This window comes from Tilletiopsis washingtonensis (assembly GCF_003144115.1).
Source record: "Tilletiopsis washingtonensis strain MCA 4186 unplaced genomic scaffold FA09scaffold_11, whole genome shotgun sequence".
NCBI lineage: Eukaryota > Fungi > Basidiomycota > Exobasidiomycetes > Entylomatales > Tilletiopsis > Tilletiopsis washingtonensis.
The window spans coordinates 19597-36137 of NW_020312008.1; the positions used below are offsets into that span (position 1 = coordinate 19597).

Genomic DNA, 16541 nt, shown 5'->3' on the forward strand with positions numbered 1-16541 from the left:
TCAAGCCGCGCCGTCGCAGTCGCAGCACCAGCAGCAGGGTCAGCACGCCCACGGCTGCCTCGTGTGCAGCCGTGCGGCGCGTCTCGTCGTGGCAGCATCCCCTCCACCTCCCGCAGGTCACAGGTCCACAGCGAGAGTGCTCTCGTGTCAGCACGCCTCTCTATCCCGCAGATCACAGGCTTCAACTCGCAGACTCCCACAGACCTCAAGCACGCTCGCACAGGCTTCAAGGCGATCAGTCACACGGCTCCTACGGCACACGCTCTTGCTAGCGCACACGCATCGAATGAATCATTTGCCCCAAGAATTGTGTCGTGTGTAGTGTGTGGAGAGCGGAATTCGTTTCGGGGCGTTGGACAGAGTGTGCGACGGCGCAAGACGGCGGACAGAGTGACGCAGCTGAAAGATCGGTGAGACAAGAGGTCGTATAGTCGGACGAGGGCGTGAAGACAAGGTGCGGTCTTCACTTGTTCGAGGACGCGCTGGCCCGTTTGACGCTGCAGACCTCGGACTTCGGCACGCCGCAGGGTAGATTCTGAGTCAAGGAACGGCCCAGTCGGACTCGTGAAATTGAAGTTTAGGTGCCGTGCGAGTCTCACTCTGACTCAGACTCGGCATCACGCCTTCTCTTCTTCGCTCGCTTTGCCGTCGGGTCGACGACGCCGCGGATCACGTCTAGCACGTAGTCGGCGGCCTCCTGTGCTTGCGTAGCTGCCTTCACAAGACGGTATTTGCTCCCGCTGAGCCACTGCCAACGGACGCGCCATCTTTGGTCGTGCTCGCCCGACTCAATCCGAATGGAGTCCACGATTGCGCAATCTACCGGCGCCATGCCTAAAGCGGCACATAGCATCGTGGCACCGATCGTGGCGATGAGCGCCTCCCAAGAATCGTCCGTGCTGCTTGAGGATCCGGCCATGGTCTTGCGGTCGAGGCGCTCGTGGTGACCAGTACTAAGAATTATCGCCCGCGCAAGCCGCCAGTAATAGTGATTACCGCCGTGGCGAGTCGTCGAGTCGAGGTTCTGGACGCCGATGCCGTCTTCGTAGGGGTCGTACAAGTCATCCTCCCCGGGCGGCAGCGCCACTCCAGAGCGGAGGATATAAGCGCCAAAGTCACGGTCCAGATCGAGATCGCGCTTGTCACGACTCTTCGCCACCAGATTGGCCTTCGCGTACATGCGTGCGGGCAGGCCGTCGAACTGCTCGGCATTGAAGACGGTGTAGCGTTCGACGAAATGGCGACCATGCTGCCTGGCATCGACGACGCAGCTGTCTTCGTCATCGAGGCCGTGCGCATGGAGGCGGTGCCAGTACTCGACCACCGTGCCGTTCTGCTCTTCGTCCTCACAAAGCTCTCCTCCCAGCTTCTTGGCACGTTTCTTGGTGAGCCAAACTGGACTGCGGTACTGCCGACGTTTTGCCTCGGCCCACAATTCCATAGCGTTGTCGCCGTCGTAGTACGTACCGTCGTGTTGCTGCGGCAGACCGACCAGGGTGCCAGCCCAGGGCACGGACCATAGCGTGCGCTTGCTGCGGAGCAGCGCGATGACATGATCGGTCAACTCTTGGTGAAGGTCTCGCTTCTTGCGCTTCGCGTCTCGCTGCTCGCGCTTCGCGTCTGGTGTCTCGCGTTTCACGTCTGGCTTCTCGCGCTTCACGTCTGGCTCCTGGCGCTTCGGCATCGTTGAGGCGAAGAGTTGCGATGATGGGAGTGCGAGTATACGGAGGTGCGCGACGAAGAGGGGGGCTTATAGCCGCAACGCAGCCTGTGTATAGGCGCCGACTGATAGCGTCAAGCAAGCGGACGGCGCCAGAGCGAGGCCGGGCACATGAGCAGCTGGGAGCCCCCAGTGGAACTTGCGCACGTGTAATGTCCTTTCCCTCTTCATTTCGATCCTCACGCTTCGATCGACACTGCAATTTCTGTGCCGAGCCCTTCAGCTCCACCTTGACTAGGAGCGGTGTGCACCTTGGTCGTCTTCTATCGCACGCGCGCGGGCGCGAGCTTCCTGCTCGCTAGTAGTGTGCTCTCGCACCATTTGCCGCAGACCGCCGCCATCGACCGATCGCTTGACTCCACGCGCCGCTCTGACCCGAGCGACAAGATCGCGAGGCTGAGACAGGGGCCGGCGCGACGCTATGAATGCCGTGACCAACGGACCGTCGTGAAAGGAAGAGGTGCTGATGAGATGCTTGCTATGATACATCTGTGTGACTGCCGCTTCGCCCTCCTGCTCTGTCTACTCGTCGACGACGGCGAGCCAGCCGCGCACGATGAGATGCTCGACCTCGGCGCGGGCGACGCGCATGCGCTCGCCGCGGCGCAGATTGAGCGAGCCGCGGGCAGTGAGGACGTCGCGCGCGTCGCGGCGCGCCACGACGCAGACCATGAGCTCGGCGGGCGGCGCAACGTCGTGCGTGCCGGCGCGGTGCAGCGGCGCGGCAATGTCGACGACGTCGGCGAAGACGGCCTTGAAGCCGCGCAGCAGCTCGGCGTAGCCCTTCAACGCCGCCAGCTCGGCGGGCGCCAGGCGCGCACGCAGCGCGCCCTGCTCCGTCTCCTCGTCCTCGGCCAGCACCTGCGGCGCACTGCCGCCGGCGGCCCACAGCCGCTCGCGCAGCCAGGCGAGGCGGTGTGCGTGGTAGGCGAGCAGGCAGCGCTTATTGCGCGCGGCGGCGAGGTGGTGCACAAGCAGCTGGGCACTGAGGCCGGCGTCGTCGCCGCCGGCGGCCTCGAGAGCCGTCGCGCGCCCGCCGGGGTACGACGAGATGACGGCGTCGGAGTGCGCCTGCAGCTGGCGAGTCTCGAGCAGCACGAGACGGACACGCTCGTCACTGCGGAAGCAGAATCAGCATGAGAGGTAGCGAAGAACACTCATCATCCGTGCCGCCGCCCGGCTCAGAAGCGCGATGCGACAGGGGCCGCTCCTGGCCGGCGGGCATCGCCGCCGCTCCTCGCAGGAGCAGATCTGCTCGTCTCTCTGCCTCGCTTGACCGCAGCAGTGCCAGCGCTACTCGCAGGCAGCACCGTCGCGGCAGCACTGCACCTGCTCCCGCCTGTCCGCTGTGCCGCCATGCCTCGCCTTGGGCACTGCCGCGCCCTGCCCCGCCTCTGCCGCCGCGTGCCCACACCACCCACGCACTTGTACGGACGCAGCAGACCAGTGGCGTCGGCGGCACGTGCCTCGTGCACGAGCTGCAGCGCCTCGTCGCCGAACATGGCGCGGGCGGGTGTGGAGGGCGGAGCCTTGCGTGCTGTTGCTTGAAGGAGGAGGTGTTGGTGCGGAAGGAAGGCGCGGCGTGCGGCGGCGCACTTGACGCGTGTCACGCGCCGCGTCGGGAAGCGCTAAGCTCGTGCAGCGCTGCCTTGCCGATCCTGCGTCCTGCAGCGTGTGCTTCTCGACTCCAACACCCGCACCACTCCGCCATGTCGCTGCCCATTCCAGAGCCGCCGGTCTCGCTGCCTGGACCCTCGTACCACCCCTCCTTCGCCTCCAGCAGCAGCAGCAGCGACGCACACGCCCACATCGTCTCGTCGATCCACGCACGCGGCGCAGAGGACGCGCGTGCCGAGCACGACGACGACGACAGCGACGGCGAGCTCTTCGAGCAGCTCGAGGACGAGCTCGACGGCGTCGGCGGCGAGTGGCGCGAGCGCCGCATGCGCGAGATGCGCGAGAGGTGCGTGTGGGTGCGGGTGAGGGGCAGCGTGGGGCAGTGCGGCGAGGGGCCAGGGCAGCAGGGCTGGTCGAGCAGGAACAGAGCGGGTCAGGGCAGTCGTGGAGTGCTGCTCTGTCCGCTGAGTAGCACAAGAGAGAGTGTCCAGCACCCTTGCCGCCGTCTTTGCACTGCTCTTCTCTCTGCGCAGCACTGACGTCTGTCCGCAGCGCCGCCCTGCGCCAGCAACTAGCGACACTCTCCGCCGAGCACGGCCGCTACAGCGAGCCGCCGACGGAAAAGGCGCTCATCCGCCTGCTCGAGGAGAACGACGGCGTCGTCGTGCACTTCTACAAGGCCGACTTTCGCCGCTGCAAGATCGTCGACCGGCATCTCGAGGTGCGTGCGGGCGGGAGGCGGGGCGTGACAGAGGCGAGGGAGGGGCAGGCGGAGGCGGGGCAGCGGTGGCTGAGGGAACAGAGGCGCAGCAAAGCGTGGACTAGGCGATGTGTGCAGCGCTGCATCTGGGTTTGGCTGTAAGAGCGAAGTATCTCTGCTGCTAGACCTGGCAAGCTGGGCCACGCCTCGGCGCAGCGAGCTTCATCTGGGCATCTGGAGCTGGCGAGTGATCGCAATACTCGCCGGGCACCATTGGCGCTGGCGCATCTCCTCTCTGAAGTCTCGACGGCGCACCCCTCGCTGCTCCTACTCTTCGCACTGCGCCTGACTGACACTATCTCCAGTTCCTGGCGCCGCTGCACGGCAAGACGCTCTTCCTGCGCATCTCGGTGCTCAATGCGCCGTTTCTCGTGCAGAAGCTCTCGATCCAGACGCTGCCGTGCCTCGTCATCTTCGGCGCCGCCGGCCAGGTCAAGGACCGCATCGTCGGCTTCGAGGACCTGGGCAACAAGGATGAGTTTGGCACGGGCGTGCTGGAGTGGCGCTTGGGGCGAGCAGGTGAGTAGGATGCATTGAGCTACGGCGCTGCGGCTGACGCTGCGGCTAGGCGTCTTGACGCCACGGGCAAAACAGCAGGACCAGCGCGCCATCCTCGGCTACGCGGCCAAGGCGAGCACAGGCGACGACGACTGGGACTAGGTGAATAGAGGGATTATGCTATTGCTAGGGTGACGGAACACGCAGCCTACGGGCTGATCTTGGGCGGCAGCGGCAGCGGGTTGCCCTCGCGCTCAGTGCGCGCCGGCGCCGGCTTCTCGGGGCGCGGCGTGACGTGCGGCAGCGGCGGCTGCGAGCGCTCCTGCATCAGGCGTGGCGAGCCCATTTTGGTGCTGCTGTTGATGCGCGCCGCAATGGCCATGGCCGGGCTCGAGGCGGGGATCGGCTGCGCCGCCTTGTGGCGGTACGAGCCGCCGCGCGTCTTGCTGCGGCCGAGCTTCGGCACCGGCGCCGGCGCAGGGCCATCGGAGAGGGAAATGCGCGGGTGCGAGAGGGCCGCGTCCGGCCGGATACGCAGCGCACGCTCCTGGTCGACGATGCCTGCCTCGGCGGCGTCGGCGCGCGGTGCAATCGTCCAGCTGGCGTCGCCCTGCAGCACCTCGGCACACGAGGCGCCAGACGAGTCCGAGTCGAAGGAGCGCTGCTTCTTCAGCTCGTGCCCCGGCATGCCCGGCGCGATGCGTGCCGCCGAGCGCGGCGCCTCCTCGTCGATGGTCTCGCCGTCGGGGCGCGAGCGGCCGCCGAGGCCACGCAGCCCGGCGGCGAGGCGCTGGCTGATGCTTTGGCTGCGCTGCGGCACCGGCGGCGCCGCCTCGTGCTTCTCGTCGACGAGGCTGGCGCGCCACTGGCCGACGTTGGTGCTCTCCGGCGCTGCACGCCCGCCGGCCTCGGCGAGTGCCGCCTGCTCGACACGGGCGCGGGCCCGCGCAAGCGCCAGCTGCGGCTCGAATGGCATGCGGCGGCCCGGTCCAGCGACAGCGTGCGCCGCAGCCCAGTGCGCCGCACGCTCGCGCTCGTACTCCTGCGCCACGCGCGCCGGCACGGCCAGCACGTCCTGCCCGACATCGAGCAGCACGGTGCCCTCGCGCTCGCGGCGCTTGATGCTGCCCTCGAGCAGGCGGCGTGTGAGGGCGCGGCGCAGCGAGCGGCCGTTGCGCAGCGGCGCGTCGGACGTTAGCTTCTCAGCCTTGGGCCCGTGCAGCGCCTCGCGCACGGCGGCGCGGCGCATGGCGGCGTGCGTGCACGAGCGGATGAGCACCATGAGGACGAAGAGTGCGACGAGGCCGCCGACGGCAATGCCGGCAATGACGAACTTGGCGTTGGGCCCGTGCAGCAAGTCGCCGCTGGGAGCGCTCGGCGTGCTGGACGACGTGGCCGAGGCCTTGGCGCTGTGGCGTGCGGACGATGCAGACGAGGATGACGAGCTGCTTGCGCTGCTGGTAGTGCTGCTGCTCGATGCCGCAGACGACGATACGGACGACGAGGGCGTGTCCGAGGCGGCGAGGTTGACACGCGTCTGCGAGGCAGCAGCGCTCGACGGCGGCACGCGCTGCGTCGGCGCAGCTACCGAGGTGGCACGCACCGCCGAGGAGACGACGGCGACGGTGGACGTGTCGAAGCGGTTGTCGTTGGCCTCGTCGTCAGGGATAGGTACAGGCCGTGCCGCATTGGGCGTCTGGCGCTTGCCCAGCGCGTCGGCGGCGTGGGCGAGCGGGACGTAGTGCAAGGGCCCGGGCAGGCCGCCGTGCGCCGCCGCCTGGCGCCGGGCCAGCGGGTGCGACGAGCGGCCGCCGAGCGCGAAGATCGACGCCAGACGAGCCTCAGCCGGTGTTGAGCCCAGCTCGCTGCCGCTTCCTACATCCAGGGCTGTGGCGAGGGGCGTCAGGAGGAGGAGCGCGAGCGCCGCACCGCGGGCATTGCGGCGCGTGCCGTGGAGCACGCCGTGCCGCGAGCGCCGGTGCGAGATCGTCGGCTTGGCCGCCGGGGCCGTGTTGAGCGGCACCAGTGCGGCAGGAGGAGGGGAAGGAGCGATCATCTTGGCCGGCAAGACGATGTGGGGAGAGGCAAAGATGGAACACACACGCGAGAGAGCGAGTGAGGCACGAAGAAGAAGAGGCGCCGCCAGGGATGGAAACACTCGCACAGCGAGGTTCAACGACGAAGGAGAAGGAGAAGAGGCCGGAAAGGGGTTGGCACGCAGGAGTGAGGACGTGGCGAGGAGACAAGAGGCGAGCAAGCCTGCGCAGGGCAGATGAAGGCCACGCACACCGAGGGCTGGCAGGGCGCGTTGGCGGAGGCTCTACACCCCGTGCAGCTTGCGGCGCCAGACGGCAGTGCCCGTCGCCGCAGACATCCTCTCCTGCATCGTCCCTTGTGCCATGCGCCGCAGCTCCGCCGCTCAAGCTCAGCGTCGGGCCGTGAGGCACTCGGCGAGACGGCGATGCGGCGCCCTCGGAGGCGAGGCAAGTGCGAGGAAGGTGCGGCGCACGACGCGTCGGAGGCAGCACAACGGACGGGCCGTTGGATTCGCGCGCCGCGCCCAAGGATGCATCCCTCCGAAGCGGCACCTCGGCAGCCTCGAGCGCACCCTCTCCATCGTCTGCAGCACCTCGGCACAGCAGCAGCTCACAGCATGCAAGCGCAGCATCATCGCATGTCCTGCACCGCTGCATTCTGCCTCGATGCACCGCCGAGATGCCGTGCCGCGCTGGGCCTCGACGGCCTGCGCGCGCTTGGCGCCTTCGCGCTGCGGCGCCGCGCGCAGGCGTCCGTTGCTGCGCCATCTCAGGCCCCGGACCTGCCCCGTCGGGCCGCCGCTGCGGCTAGGCGTGGCGCAGCAGCAGCTCGGCGACAAGAGTGAAGGCGACGTCGCTCGACCGCTCGCTTTCGCCGCAGCGTCGGGCCCACGTGGCAAAGAGCGAATGCGCACAGACCATGTCGCGAGGACAGACCCAGGAGTTGGGCGCGCGGCTCGGAGCTTGGTGGCAGGGTGACGAGCTCGCTTACCTGGCCTTTGGCTGCGCTCAGAGCGCTCGGGCGCTGTTCAGATTGCCCCCAAAATCACGCGAGAGGGTACACAGCTGGCCTCTGCTCAGGTCTGCGCTCGCGAGATGCAACGAGGAGCCATGTGAGAGGCGCCGCTTGGGTGTCACCACGCCCCCAACAACGGAAGGGAAGGCGTCGAAGCCGCGCAGCCTGCCGAGCGCTCAGCACCACCGCAACACATTTGAGCGTCGGAAGAGTCGCGCTCGCGGCATCCAGCCCATCCGCTCGCAACCTTTTCGACACCACCTCTCCTGCCCCCTGACGGCGTCTGCGAGGGTCGGCACTGTGCTGCGCCCCAGCGGCATCGGGGCGGCGCGCACGAGGCGGCGCACGTTCGGGATTGCGTGCGGTGACGCGTGATGCGAGATGCGCGATGCCGGCCGCGGCAAGGCACGCCTCCACAAGGCGCACGGCAGCGGCAGCGTGAAGGCGGCTTGCCTTTGGCCGCTGGCGTGCTGACGCCGGGCCCTTGACTTGGCGCCCGCGCTGCTCCTGCCTGTGCTCCTCATCCTCGCCGTCACCGATCCATCCACCCACCCGCCGCGCCTCTCACAGGCCTCTTCCGCGGCCATGTCCGCGTCCGGCAGCATCGATGCGGCCTTTGCCCACGCCGGCACGTCGCTCGCGCCGCCGCCGCCCAGCGCCGGCGCCGACGACTCGGCGGCGGGCGTCGCCGCACGCATCCCGCGCCTGCGCGACGGGCCCGACGACATGCGCCTCACGCCGCTGCGCGCCCACTACCTCAAGAAGACGCTCCTCTCGCTGCAGGTCGAGCGCGAGATCAAGAGCCTCAGCCAGAAGGGTGAGTGGCCAGGTGCGATGGGAGAGCCAGGCGCGGGCGAAGAGCTGCACTGCGACCTGCGCTTCGGTCAGATCCTGGCGAGAGGTGCCGCTGCTCCGAGCAACGGCGCAGGCATCCAGCAGTGCTGCTGCCGTGGGCGTGTGGCTCTGCTTGTGCATGTATCGGGTGGACATGTGCTTCCAGCGCATGCAGCAGCCTCTGCGCGGCTCGAAGAGCGCATGCATGGCCCCTCGACATCCCGAGCCTCGCCGCTCTTGCTGACCATGCATCCATCAGATGCGCTCTCCACCTTTGGGCCGCCCTTTCACGCCTCGGCGAGCGTGTCGCGCGCCGACGTGCCCGTGCTGCGCTTTCTCTTCCACCACTTCATCCTCACCTTTCCCTTCCTGCGCTCGGCGCCCGCCAACTTCTGGGGCGACAAGGTGCAGGTCTTCGTCTCGCGCTTCCTCGAGCGCAACATCAGCGGCACGACGCCCGAGGAAGGCGAGGTGTCGAAGCGCACGCGCCTCGGTACCAAGATCGGCAAGTGGGTCACGCTGCTCATGGGCGCCGCCATCCACGCCAACAGCGCCGAGGAGATCCTCAGCATCGCGCCGGCGGACCGCGAGCGCATGACGGCGGCGCAGGCTCGCATGCGCGCAGCGCTCGCCGGTGCGCCGCCGCCCGACACGGGCTTCGACGTCAACGTCGTCGGCGTGCGCAGCGTGTCGACCAAGGCGGGCCGCCTGGCGCGCACGCGCACGCACGACGAGTTCCTGCTGCGTACGCGGCGCGAGGGCATGCCCGACGTCTATGTCAGCCGCCGCTACGGCGACTTTGCGCGGCTGGCCGACACGCTGCGCGTCGAGTTCCCGGGCGAGGACCTCGGGCGCCCGCCGGCCAAGGACCGCCGCGGCACGCAGTGGGCCGGCACGCAGAGCATGGGCCAGCACGAGGCGCAGAACGGCTCGCCGGAGCAGCAGCTCGCCGACCTGCACATCGGCACGTCGGCGCCGCACCCGGGGGCGCCGCTGGCGCGCGAGAAGAACCGCCTCACGCTGCGCGCCTACGTGCGCTCGCTGCTGGCGATTCCCTCGGTGGCCGACTCGGGAGCGCTTTCGGACTTCCTGCTCGGCGAGCCGACGCGCCTGACGCCCGACGAGGAGGCCGACATTACGGCGCGCGAGGCGCTCGACGCCGTGCGCGAGGATGAGGCAGGCCGCTTCGCCGCCGAGGCGTCGCGGCGCGTCGGCGAGCTGCGCGAGCACATCGCCGAGTTCAAGGCGCAGCTCGTGCAGCGCGACGGCCTCTCGCAGGTGTTCGGCACGATCAAGCGCACACCGCTCATCGAGGACCTGCCGGAGAGCTACCGCGCGCTGCTGGCGTGGGGCCGCATCTCGGCGGCCTCGACGCTCTTCCACCTCTTCATGGGCTCGGACACGTCGTCGGACCTCTTCGGCCAGCTGAAGCGCATCCACGGCCTCATGCCGTACTTCATGCTGCGCGGCATTCTGCGCATCTCGAATCCCGTGTACATGGTGCGCAGCGTGCTCGACCTCTTCCTGGCGCGCCCGTTCGGCCAGACGTCGCTGCTGCAGCGCATGTTCACGTCGAGCCTGCAAGAGGAGGTCAAGGAGCTCGAGACGATGGCGCTCGGCGTGCGCGCCAAGATCGAGGACGACGACCTGTGCGAGCGCGTGCGTGCCTTTGTGCACTCGCCGCACGAGTACCAGAGCGCGCTCAAGCGGCAGGCACGCGCCGAGCGCCTCGACATGCTCACCGTCATCCTGCGCTCGCCGCCGGAGGGCACGCCGCCGCTGGCGCGCCCGCAGGTGCACCGCGTCGTGCGCGCCAGCCGCGCGTACGAGCTGTACAAGGAGTACCGCGCCAACCTGGGCCGCGGCGAGGAGGACCAGGGCCCGGACGCCGTCGACGCCGAGGCGTGGCTGTACGAAGACCTGCACGTGTACCTGCGCTGCATGACGCGCCTGCGCGACAAGGAGCAGATGATCAGCCTCGTGTTCGAGGGCGTCACCTCGGAGCTGCTCAAGGACATCGTCACGATCTTCTACTCGCCGCTGGCGCAGGTGTACAAGGCGGCGAACATCGCCGACAGCCTGAGCGACCTGCAGGCCTTCATCACGGACCTCATCCGCACCGTCGAGAGCAGCGAGGAGCTCAGCTACACGGACCCGCAGCGCACCGTGCAGGTCTTCATCGACCTCGTGCAGCGCCACGAGGGGCGCTTCTACCACTTTGTGCACGAGGTGCACTCCAAGGGCTCGGGCCTCTTCGACGGCCTCATGCACTGGATTGAGCTCTTCATCAACTTTGTGCGCGGGGCCGACGGCGTCGGCAGCGAGGAGCAGCGGCGTGGTCTCGGCCAGGTTGACCTCGAGATCTGCATGCCTGCCGGCGGCGCTGAGCGGCGCGCGGCCCTCGCCGAGATTGATGCAGTGATTGTACACGCGTACCGCGTCAAGATGGTGCGCGAGCTCAAGCTCAGCCGGCGCCTGGCGAACAAGGAGGTCGAGGGCGCCGCCGGCAAGCTGATGGGCAGCAGCGAGCTCGACGATCAGGCGTTCGTCGCAGCGATGGTGGACAATCTCGGCGTCGGCAACGCATTCACCGGCGAGATGGAGGATGTCGAGGCGGACCTCGAGGACGAGGAGGGCAGCGACGAAGAGAATGACGAGCGCGAGGATCGCTTCGACGACGCCCGCGCCTCGTTCGACGAGACGAGCGAGTCAGACGCCGGCAGCGAGGCGCAGCACGCACCCGACGCCGGCGTGTCGCGCTGGCGGCCACCACCGCCTGGCCGCAGCTTCTCGCAGCTGACGGCGCGCCCGGACAAGGAGCTGCCGGAGCTGCCACCAGCGGACACCGCGCCGCAGACGCCCGCACGCAAGCCGCGCCCGCCAAAGGCGCCGACGCTCGTCGTGCTGCCCGAGATGGTGCCGCTCTTCACCGAGCTGGTGAGTCGAGAGCCCGCGTGCGCGGAAACTGAGCTGACACTCCCTGCAGGTGCGGCCAATGCTTCGTCCCGCTCGTTCTGCCAGCGCGAGTTCCTTCAGCGCACCGCCGACGCCTGGCGGCTTTGGTTCCGAGGCCGCAGCAGCGCGAGAGAGCGGCTCACATCACAGCTCGTCGCCGCCAGCGCCGCCGGCACCAGCTGGAGGCGGCTACGAGCCGCGGCGACGCACGCCGTCCGCGCAGCAGCAGCAAGGCAGCGCGGCGCCGCCGGGCGCCTGGGGATTCTGAGACGTGGCTTCTGGGGTTCGATGCGAGGGCAATAGACTATGTGCAGCGTCACACGGCGGTCGTCACGCGGCGATGCCGGGGGCGAACAAGTGTGAATTAGACGAGCAATGAGGGCATGGCCGGAGCAGGCAGCGGCGCGGGCAGTGTCAGTAGTGGGTGAGCAGGCATGAGCAGTAAGTGCAGGTGGGCAGAAGGCGAAGGGGCGACAGATTATGCGGGGCGTGAGAGACATGGGAGTGGGGCGCGAGTGCTTCGTGGCGTGTTTGTTTGTTCGTCGAGGCCGTCAGTCGTCAGAAGTGTAGTCCCAGCTGCAGACGGCAAGTGTCAGCCAGGCGGTCTTCCTTTCCCGCGTCGGCGCACTCACGCAATGCTGATGACGCCCTCGCTCTTCGGCGCGAGGCGTGCAAAGGCCGACGGCGACATGTCCAGCGAGCCAAAGTCTAGCGCAGGATAGTGAGCAACGGCTGCCGGCAGCGCGGTACAGAGCTCACTCACCGCACGACTCGCAGCGATCGACCACCTGGACGGAGATGCAGTTGCCCTCGTGGCAGACTGCAGATGCTCGACATCAGCGCTCGGAGCCACAGCATGCGACGCCCACGTCACTCACCGCGGATGCGGTGCCCACAGCGCGAGCCATGGGCAAACTGCCGGGCGCCGAGTGCGACGACGTGATCGTTTGGGTCGTTGCGCCAGCCGCAGGCACCGAGGTCAGGCCGGTACTGCGCCCTCCTGTCAGAGGATGTGCGGCGCAGAGGTGCACGATGCGCGACTCACATACGTGCCGCGCCCACTGAAGGCGTGGTCGCGCCGCTGCGCCGCGCCGGCGGCAGGCTGCGTCGTGAAGCGCTCGTCGCCATCGCCCGAGCTGACATCGCTCCTGCTCTGTCCGCCCTGCGCATGCTGGCCAGCAGCTCCGTCGTGCCCGCTCTCGACGTTGAGCAGCCGCACGGCGGCCGCGCGCGCGTGGTGCCGCCGCAGCCGGGCGCCGTCCTGCGCCAGCGCCGGCAGCGTGCCGAAGAGAAAGAGGAGCAGCAGCGGGAGGAGCAGCATCGCTTGAGGAGGGAGAGGGCGCGGAGATGGTGGCGGTCGGGATCGCAAATCGCCGGCCGCGCTCGACGAGGGCCACACGACCCGATGCTGAGGCCCGCGGCGGTGCTGGTGGACGGAGGGAGAGCGGAGCAGCCGGTGGGCGCCGTTGCCGAGGACGCCGCAGGTGACGACGAGCGGGAGTCGCCTGCTGTGCCGCAGCCGCCTGCGAGTGACGCAGCCGTTGAGCGGTGTGCGGCGAGATCCAAGCGCCAGGTAGCGCGCCAGAACGCCGCAGCGCTGCAGCAGCGCACTCTTACTGCTCAGGGGCGGGCGAGCTGGCGCACCGGGCGTGTCGGGCGCCGCCTCGCCGCTCGCCGCCGCTCCGGTTCGCTGCCGCACGCCAAGTCACTCGCCGCCAAGCCTGCTGCTCCATCTCAGGCATCTTCCGGCGCTGCAGCAGCGGCTTTGTCTGGTCCGGCTCAGGCGACTTTGCCCAACGGCCCAGTGGCGGTCCGGGCCGTTGGTGTTGTGTTCCCACGCCTGGGCGCGAATACAGGTTGCCGCCGGCTATTCTTGTATTGCCGCACCTAGCAAACTTGTAGTCGGCCTCTCTACGCGACACGCTGACTCCCTTCTCGCCCTCGCGACGCGGCTTGCCTCCGCACCTCCACCACCTGGCGCTTCTCGCACCCGCCGCCCGCCTCGCACTGCCTCTGCGCCTCGCAGCGGCTGCGGCGTGAGCGGCGCATCGCACCATGGCGCCGTCGACGTCCGGCTTCCTGGCCGAGTATCCGCTCATCCGCGTCGACCGCTTCACCGCCGCGCCCGTGCCGCTGCCCGCCTCGCTGCCCGCCTCGGCGCGCGCCGACCTGCCGCTCGGCGCCACGCACTTCGCCGCGCCCGCCTTCTTCCTCCTCACGCACATGCACTCCGACCACCTCTGCGGGCTGGAGCAGCGCGGGCACGATGCGGCGCCCATCTACTGCTCGCCCAGCGCGCGCGCCCAGCTGCTGCGCTACGAGCGCGTGCGCACGCGTGCCGAGCACATCGCCGGCGCCGGCGACGTCGTGCGCCCGTACCGCAGCCTCTGCGAGACGGCACAGCAGGCGCGCGTGCGCGGTGAGCGCGCCGGCGGCTCGGGGCGCGGCCGCGACCTGCTCGTGGCGCTGCCGCTGCACACGCCGACGCTCGTGCCGTACGCAGGGCGCATGCAGGTGCGCCTCACGCTCCTCGACTCGAACCACATGCCCGGCGGCGTCATCTTCCTCGTCGAGGGCGAGCGCGGCGCTGTGATCCACACGGGCGACCTGCGCGCCGAGCCGTGGTACGTCGAGGCGCTGGTGCGCGAGCCGCTGCTGCGCCCCTACATTGCCGCCCAGCGCGTCTCGGCCTCGCCGGCGCCGTCTGCCTCGACGCCGCGCACGCCGACGCCGCAAGCTGCCGTGTGGAAGCGCGAGAGCAACGCCGCTTCCTTGGAGTCGACGCAGGGCGATGGCATGCTGGAGTTCCACGCCGCGTACGGCCCGCTGCGCAATATCTACATCGACGACGAGGCATTCAGCTGCGCCTTCTCGCCCGTCACAAAGGCGGACGCGACGCGCGACATGCTCTCCATCATGCGCCGCTTCCCGGCCTGCACGCGCTTCTTTCTCGATGCCTGGTGCTGGGGCTACGAGGAGCTCATCCATGCCATCCGCCGCGAGTTCAAGAGCAAGGTGCACGTCGACCGCTACAAGCACGGCGTGTACGAGGCGAGCAGCGACGCCGACGCGCACCTGCCGGACATTGTCACGCAGGAAGCGCACGAGGCCGTGCGCTTTCATGCCTGCGAGAAGACGGCACGCTGTGCGCTCATCGACACCTTTGCGGAGCCTTCGCTCTCGGACTCGCCGCGCCCGCTCATTGTCGAGATCAAGCTGGGCGACGGGCGCATCAGCACAGCGCGCGGCTGGGCCCGGGCACGCGCCGACATCGAGATGAGCCTCGCCGGCGCTGCAGCCGGCAAGCGGGCCTGGCCGCGCTATTTTGGCGTGCCGTACGAGCGGCACAGCCCGCTGCCAGAGATCCGCTCCTTTGTCGCTGCCTTTCGGCCGCTGCGCGTCACGCCCAACACCGGCACGCTGCAGCATTGGTTCCTCATGGCCAAGACGTTTGGCGCAGTGCTGGCGCCAGGAGGCGCCGAGGCTACAGCAGAGGACGCGCGTGGTGCCCTCGGCGAGGCGCTCTGGCGTGTCTATTCGCAGGCCTGGGCTGCCGCGACGTGCAAGGGCAGCGTCGCAGCTCTGCCCGGCGTAGTGCCGGTGGAGCAGGAGGAAGCCGTCGCCGAAGAGCTGCAGCGCTTCCACGGACGTGCCCGCCGCCTCTTTCTCGCCGAGCGCCAGCTGCCGGCCGATGCAGACGCGGCGTACGAGCGCGAGAAGGACCGCATGCGCCACCGTTCCGACGACGTCAGCCAGCCAGAGTCACTGCTGGTGGTGGGCGACGATGCAGACGGCTACGAGGCGGATGCGAGCGGCATCGTCGCGAGCGGCATGCCCAGCGCGACGGACATGACCACTGTCGCGGACAGATCGATGGCGCCGCCGCTCGCCTTCGTCAGACCGCCGCCGCCGCCTCCGCGCCTGCCAGCACTCGCCCCTTCTGGCCTCGACGAGATCCTCGCTTCGCGCTACCTGCACTACGCCGACATGTGCCTTGGCTGGCGGATCCAGAAGAGCCCAGCGTGGACGCAGGCGCGCGCGTGGCGCGCGGTGCGCAAGAAAAAGCCGGAGCTGGCCCGCGAGGTCGAGGAGGCGGTGCACGCCGAGCATGGCACTGTGCCGCTGCCTTGGAGCAAAGCGGACAAGGTGCGGCGGCTCGAGCCGCCATCTGAGCCTCAGCCCACTGTCACCTGGCTGCCGCCGCAGCGTCTCCCGGTCGCTTCGAGGGACGTGATCGTCGTCTCGACGCTTGGCGACGGTGTCGGCCTGTATCGCCCGCGCCGCCTCATCGAGCCGGCCGAGGCGCCTCGGCAGCCGCTCGTCGAGCTGCCTCCTACGCCGCCGAACGAGCAAGCCTGTCCCGAGCCAGAACCGAGCGCAGCCACGAGTCTTGTCGCATCCGTCAGCACACGCCAGGCATCGGCCAAGCGCGCCGCACCAGCCAACGATGGCGAGGCCGTCAAGCGGCCCCGGCGCAGCGCTTCTGCGAGCGAAGCGTCCCTGTCTCGGTTGAGGACCGAGCCCGTCACGTACAAGAAGCTACTGTCTCTTCTCTCCGCCGGCAAGCCCGTTCCGGGTGTCAGCACTGCTGCGCTCGCTGAGCAGCTCCGCGCCGACCTGCTCGCCCTGCAAGAGGCCCTCGCTTGCCCGCCGGCACGCCAAGACATGCTCGACAGTCTCATGTCGCGCGCTGGCGAGGCCAGCCAGGTACTCGGCCTCGCAGCGCGCTCGGCACAGGTGCGGGCGACTCTCGCGCTCGAGATCTTTCCCTTCCAGACCGCCCTCGCTGCAGTCCTTGCTGCATACCCGGGCGGCACGTCAGCAGCGGAGCGAAAGCTCAAGCATCTAGCATGGGCGCTCCGCGGCATCGAGGCCATGCCGCCCAGCCGCATCGTGCGCGTATCTACTGCGCCGCTGCTCGGCACGGCGCACAGCAGACGCAGCGTGCACTTTGCGACGCACTCGTCTTCGTCGGCAGCGCCACACACCGGACTGACGTCTGCCGTGTCGAGCTTCACACCTCTGTAGCATAGCCAACCTCATCGCGATACCCAGCTCGGACCAAGTAGCTATCATTATCATGCGCACGCTCAGCCTGAGCTGGAC

General features: G+C 68.8%; 7 protein-coding genes across 7 annotated transcripts; 3 read left to right on the top strand and 4 right to left on the bottom strand.

Annotated features, from left to right (window-relative positions):
* Positions 1-279: 279 nt before the first annotated feature.
* FA09DRAFT_26965 (hypothetical protein) lies at positions 280-1937 on the bottom strand. Its single transcript, XM_025739783.1, has one exon. It carries the CDS (start codon positions 1682-1684, stop codon positions 596-598), a length of 1089 nt encoding a protein of 362 aa, XP_025598065.1. The 5' UTR covers positions 1685-1937; the 3' UTR covers positions 280-595.
* A 305-nt stretch (positions 1938-2242) lies between these two features.
* On the bottom strand, positions 2243-3222 carry FA09DRAFT_338766 (hypothetical protein; the record flags this gene model as incomplete). Its single annotated transcript, XM_025744142.1, has 2 exons — positions 2243-2837; positions 3146-3222. The coding sequence occupies 2 exons, from the start codon at positions 3220-3222 to the stop codon at positions 2243-2245; spliced, it is 672 nt and encodes a 223-aa protein (XP_025598066.1).
* Positions 3223-3429: 207 nt separating this feature from the next.
* FA09DRAFT_297798 (thioredoxin-like protein) lies at positions 3430-4624 on the top strand (the record flags this gene model as incomplete). Its single annotated transcript, XM_025740219.1, has 3 exons — positions 3430-3699; positions 3906-4058; positions 4403-4624. 3 exons carry the CDS (start codon positions 3430-3432, stop codon positions 4622-4624), a joined length of 645 nt encoding a protein of 214 aa, XP_025598067.1.
* Positions 4625-4762: 138 nt separating this feature from the next.
* FA09DRAFT_329955 (hypothetical protein) lies at positions 4763-7072 on the bottom strand. Its single transcript, XM_025742404.1, has one exon. It carries the CDS (start codon positions 6649-6651, stop codon positions 4804-4806), a length of 1848 nt encoding a protein of 615 aa, XP_025598068.1. The 5' UTR covers positions 6652-7072; the 3' UTR covers positions 4763-4803.
* Positions 7073-8177: 1105 nt separating this feature from the next.
* FA09DRAFT_329956 (hypothetical protein) lies at positions 8178-11762 on the top strand. Its single transcript, XM_025742405.1, has 3 exons — positions 8178-8463; positions 8740-11417; positions 11467-11762. Exons 1-3 carry the CDS (start codon positions 8232-8234, stop codon positions 11701-11703), a joined length of 3147 nt encoding a protein of 1048 aa, XP_025598069.1. The 5' UTR covers positions 8178-8231; the 3' UTR covers positions 11704-11762.
* A 301-nt stretch (positions 11763-12063) lies between these two features.
* FA09DRAFT_297571 (hypothetical protein) lies at positions 12064-12425 on the bottom strand (the record flags this gene model as incomplete). The annotated part of the gene is made up of 3 exons (XM_025740212.1): positions 12064-12143; positions 12199-12255; positions 12314-12425. Coding segments are annotated over 3 exons (249 nt in total), but the record flags the coding sequence as incomplete, so codon positions are not given.
* Positions 12426-13408: 983 nt separating this feature from the next.
* On the top strand, positions 13409-16528 carry FA09DRAFT_329957 (hypothetical protein). The gene has a single exon (XM_025742406.1). It carries the CDS (start codon positions 13491-13493, stop codon positions 16461-16463), a length of 2973 nt encoding a protein of 990 aa, XP_025598071.1. The 5' UTR covers positions 13409-13490; the 3' UTR covers positions 16464-16528.
* The last annotated feature ends 13 nt before the right edge of the window (positions 16529-16541 follow it).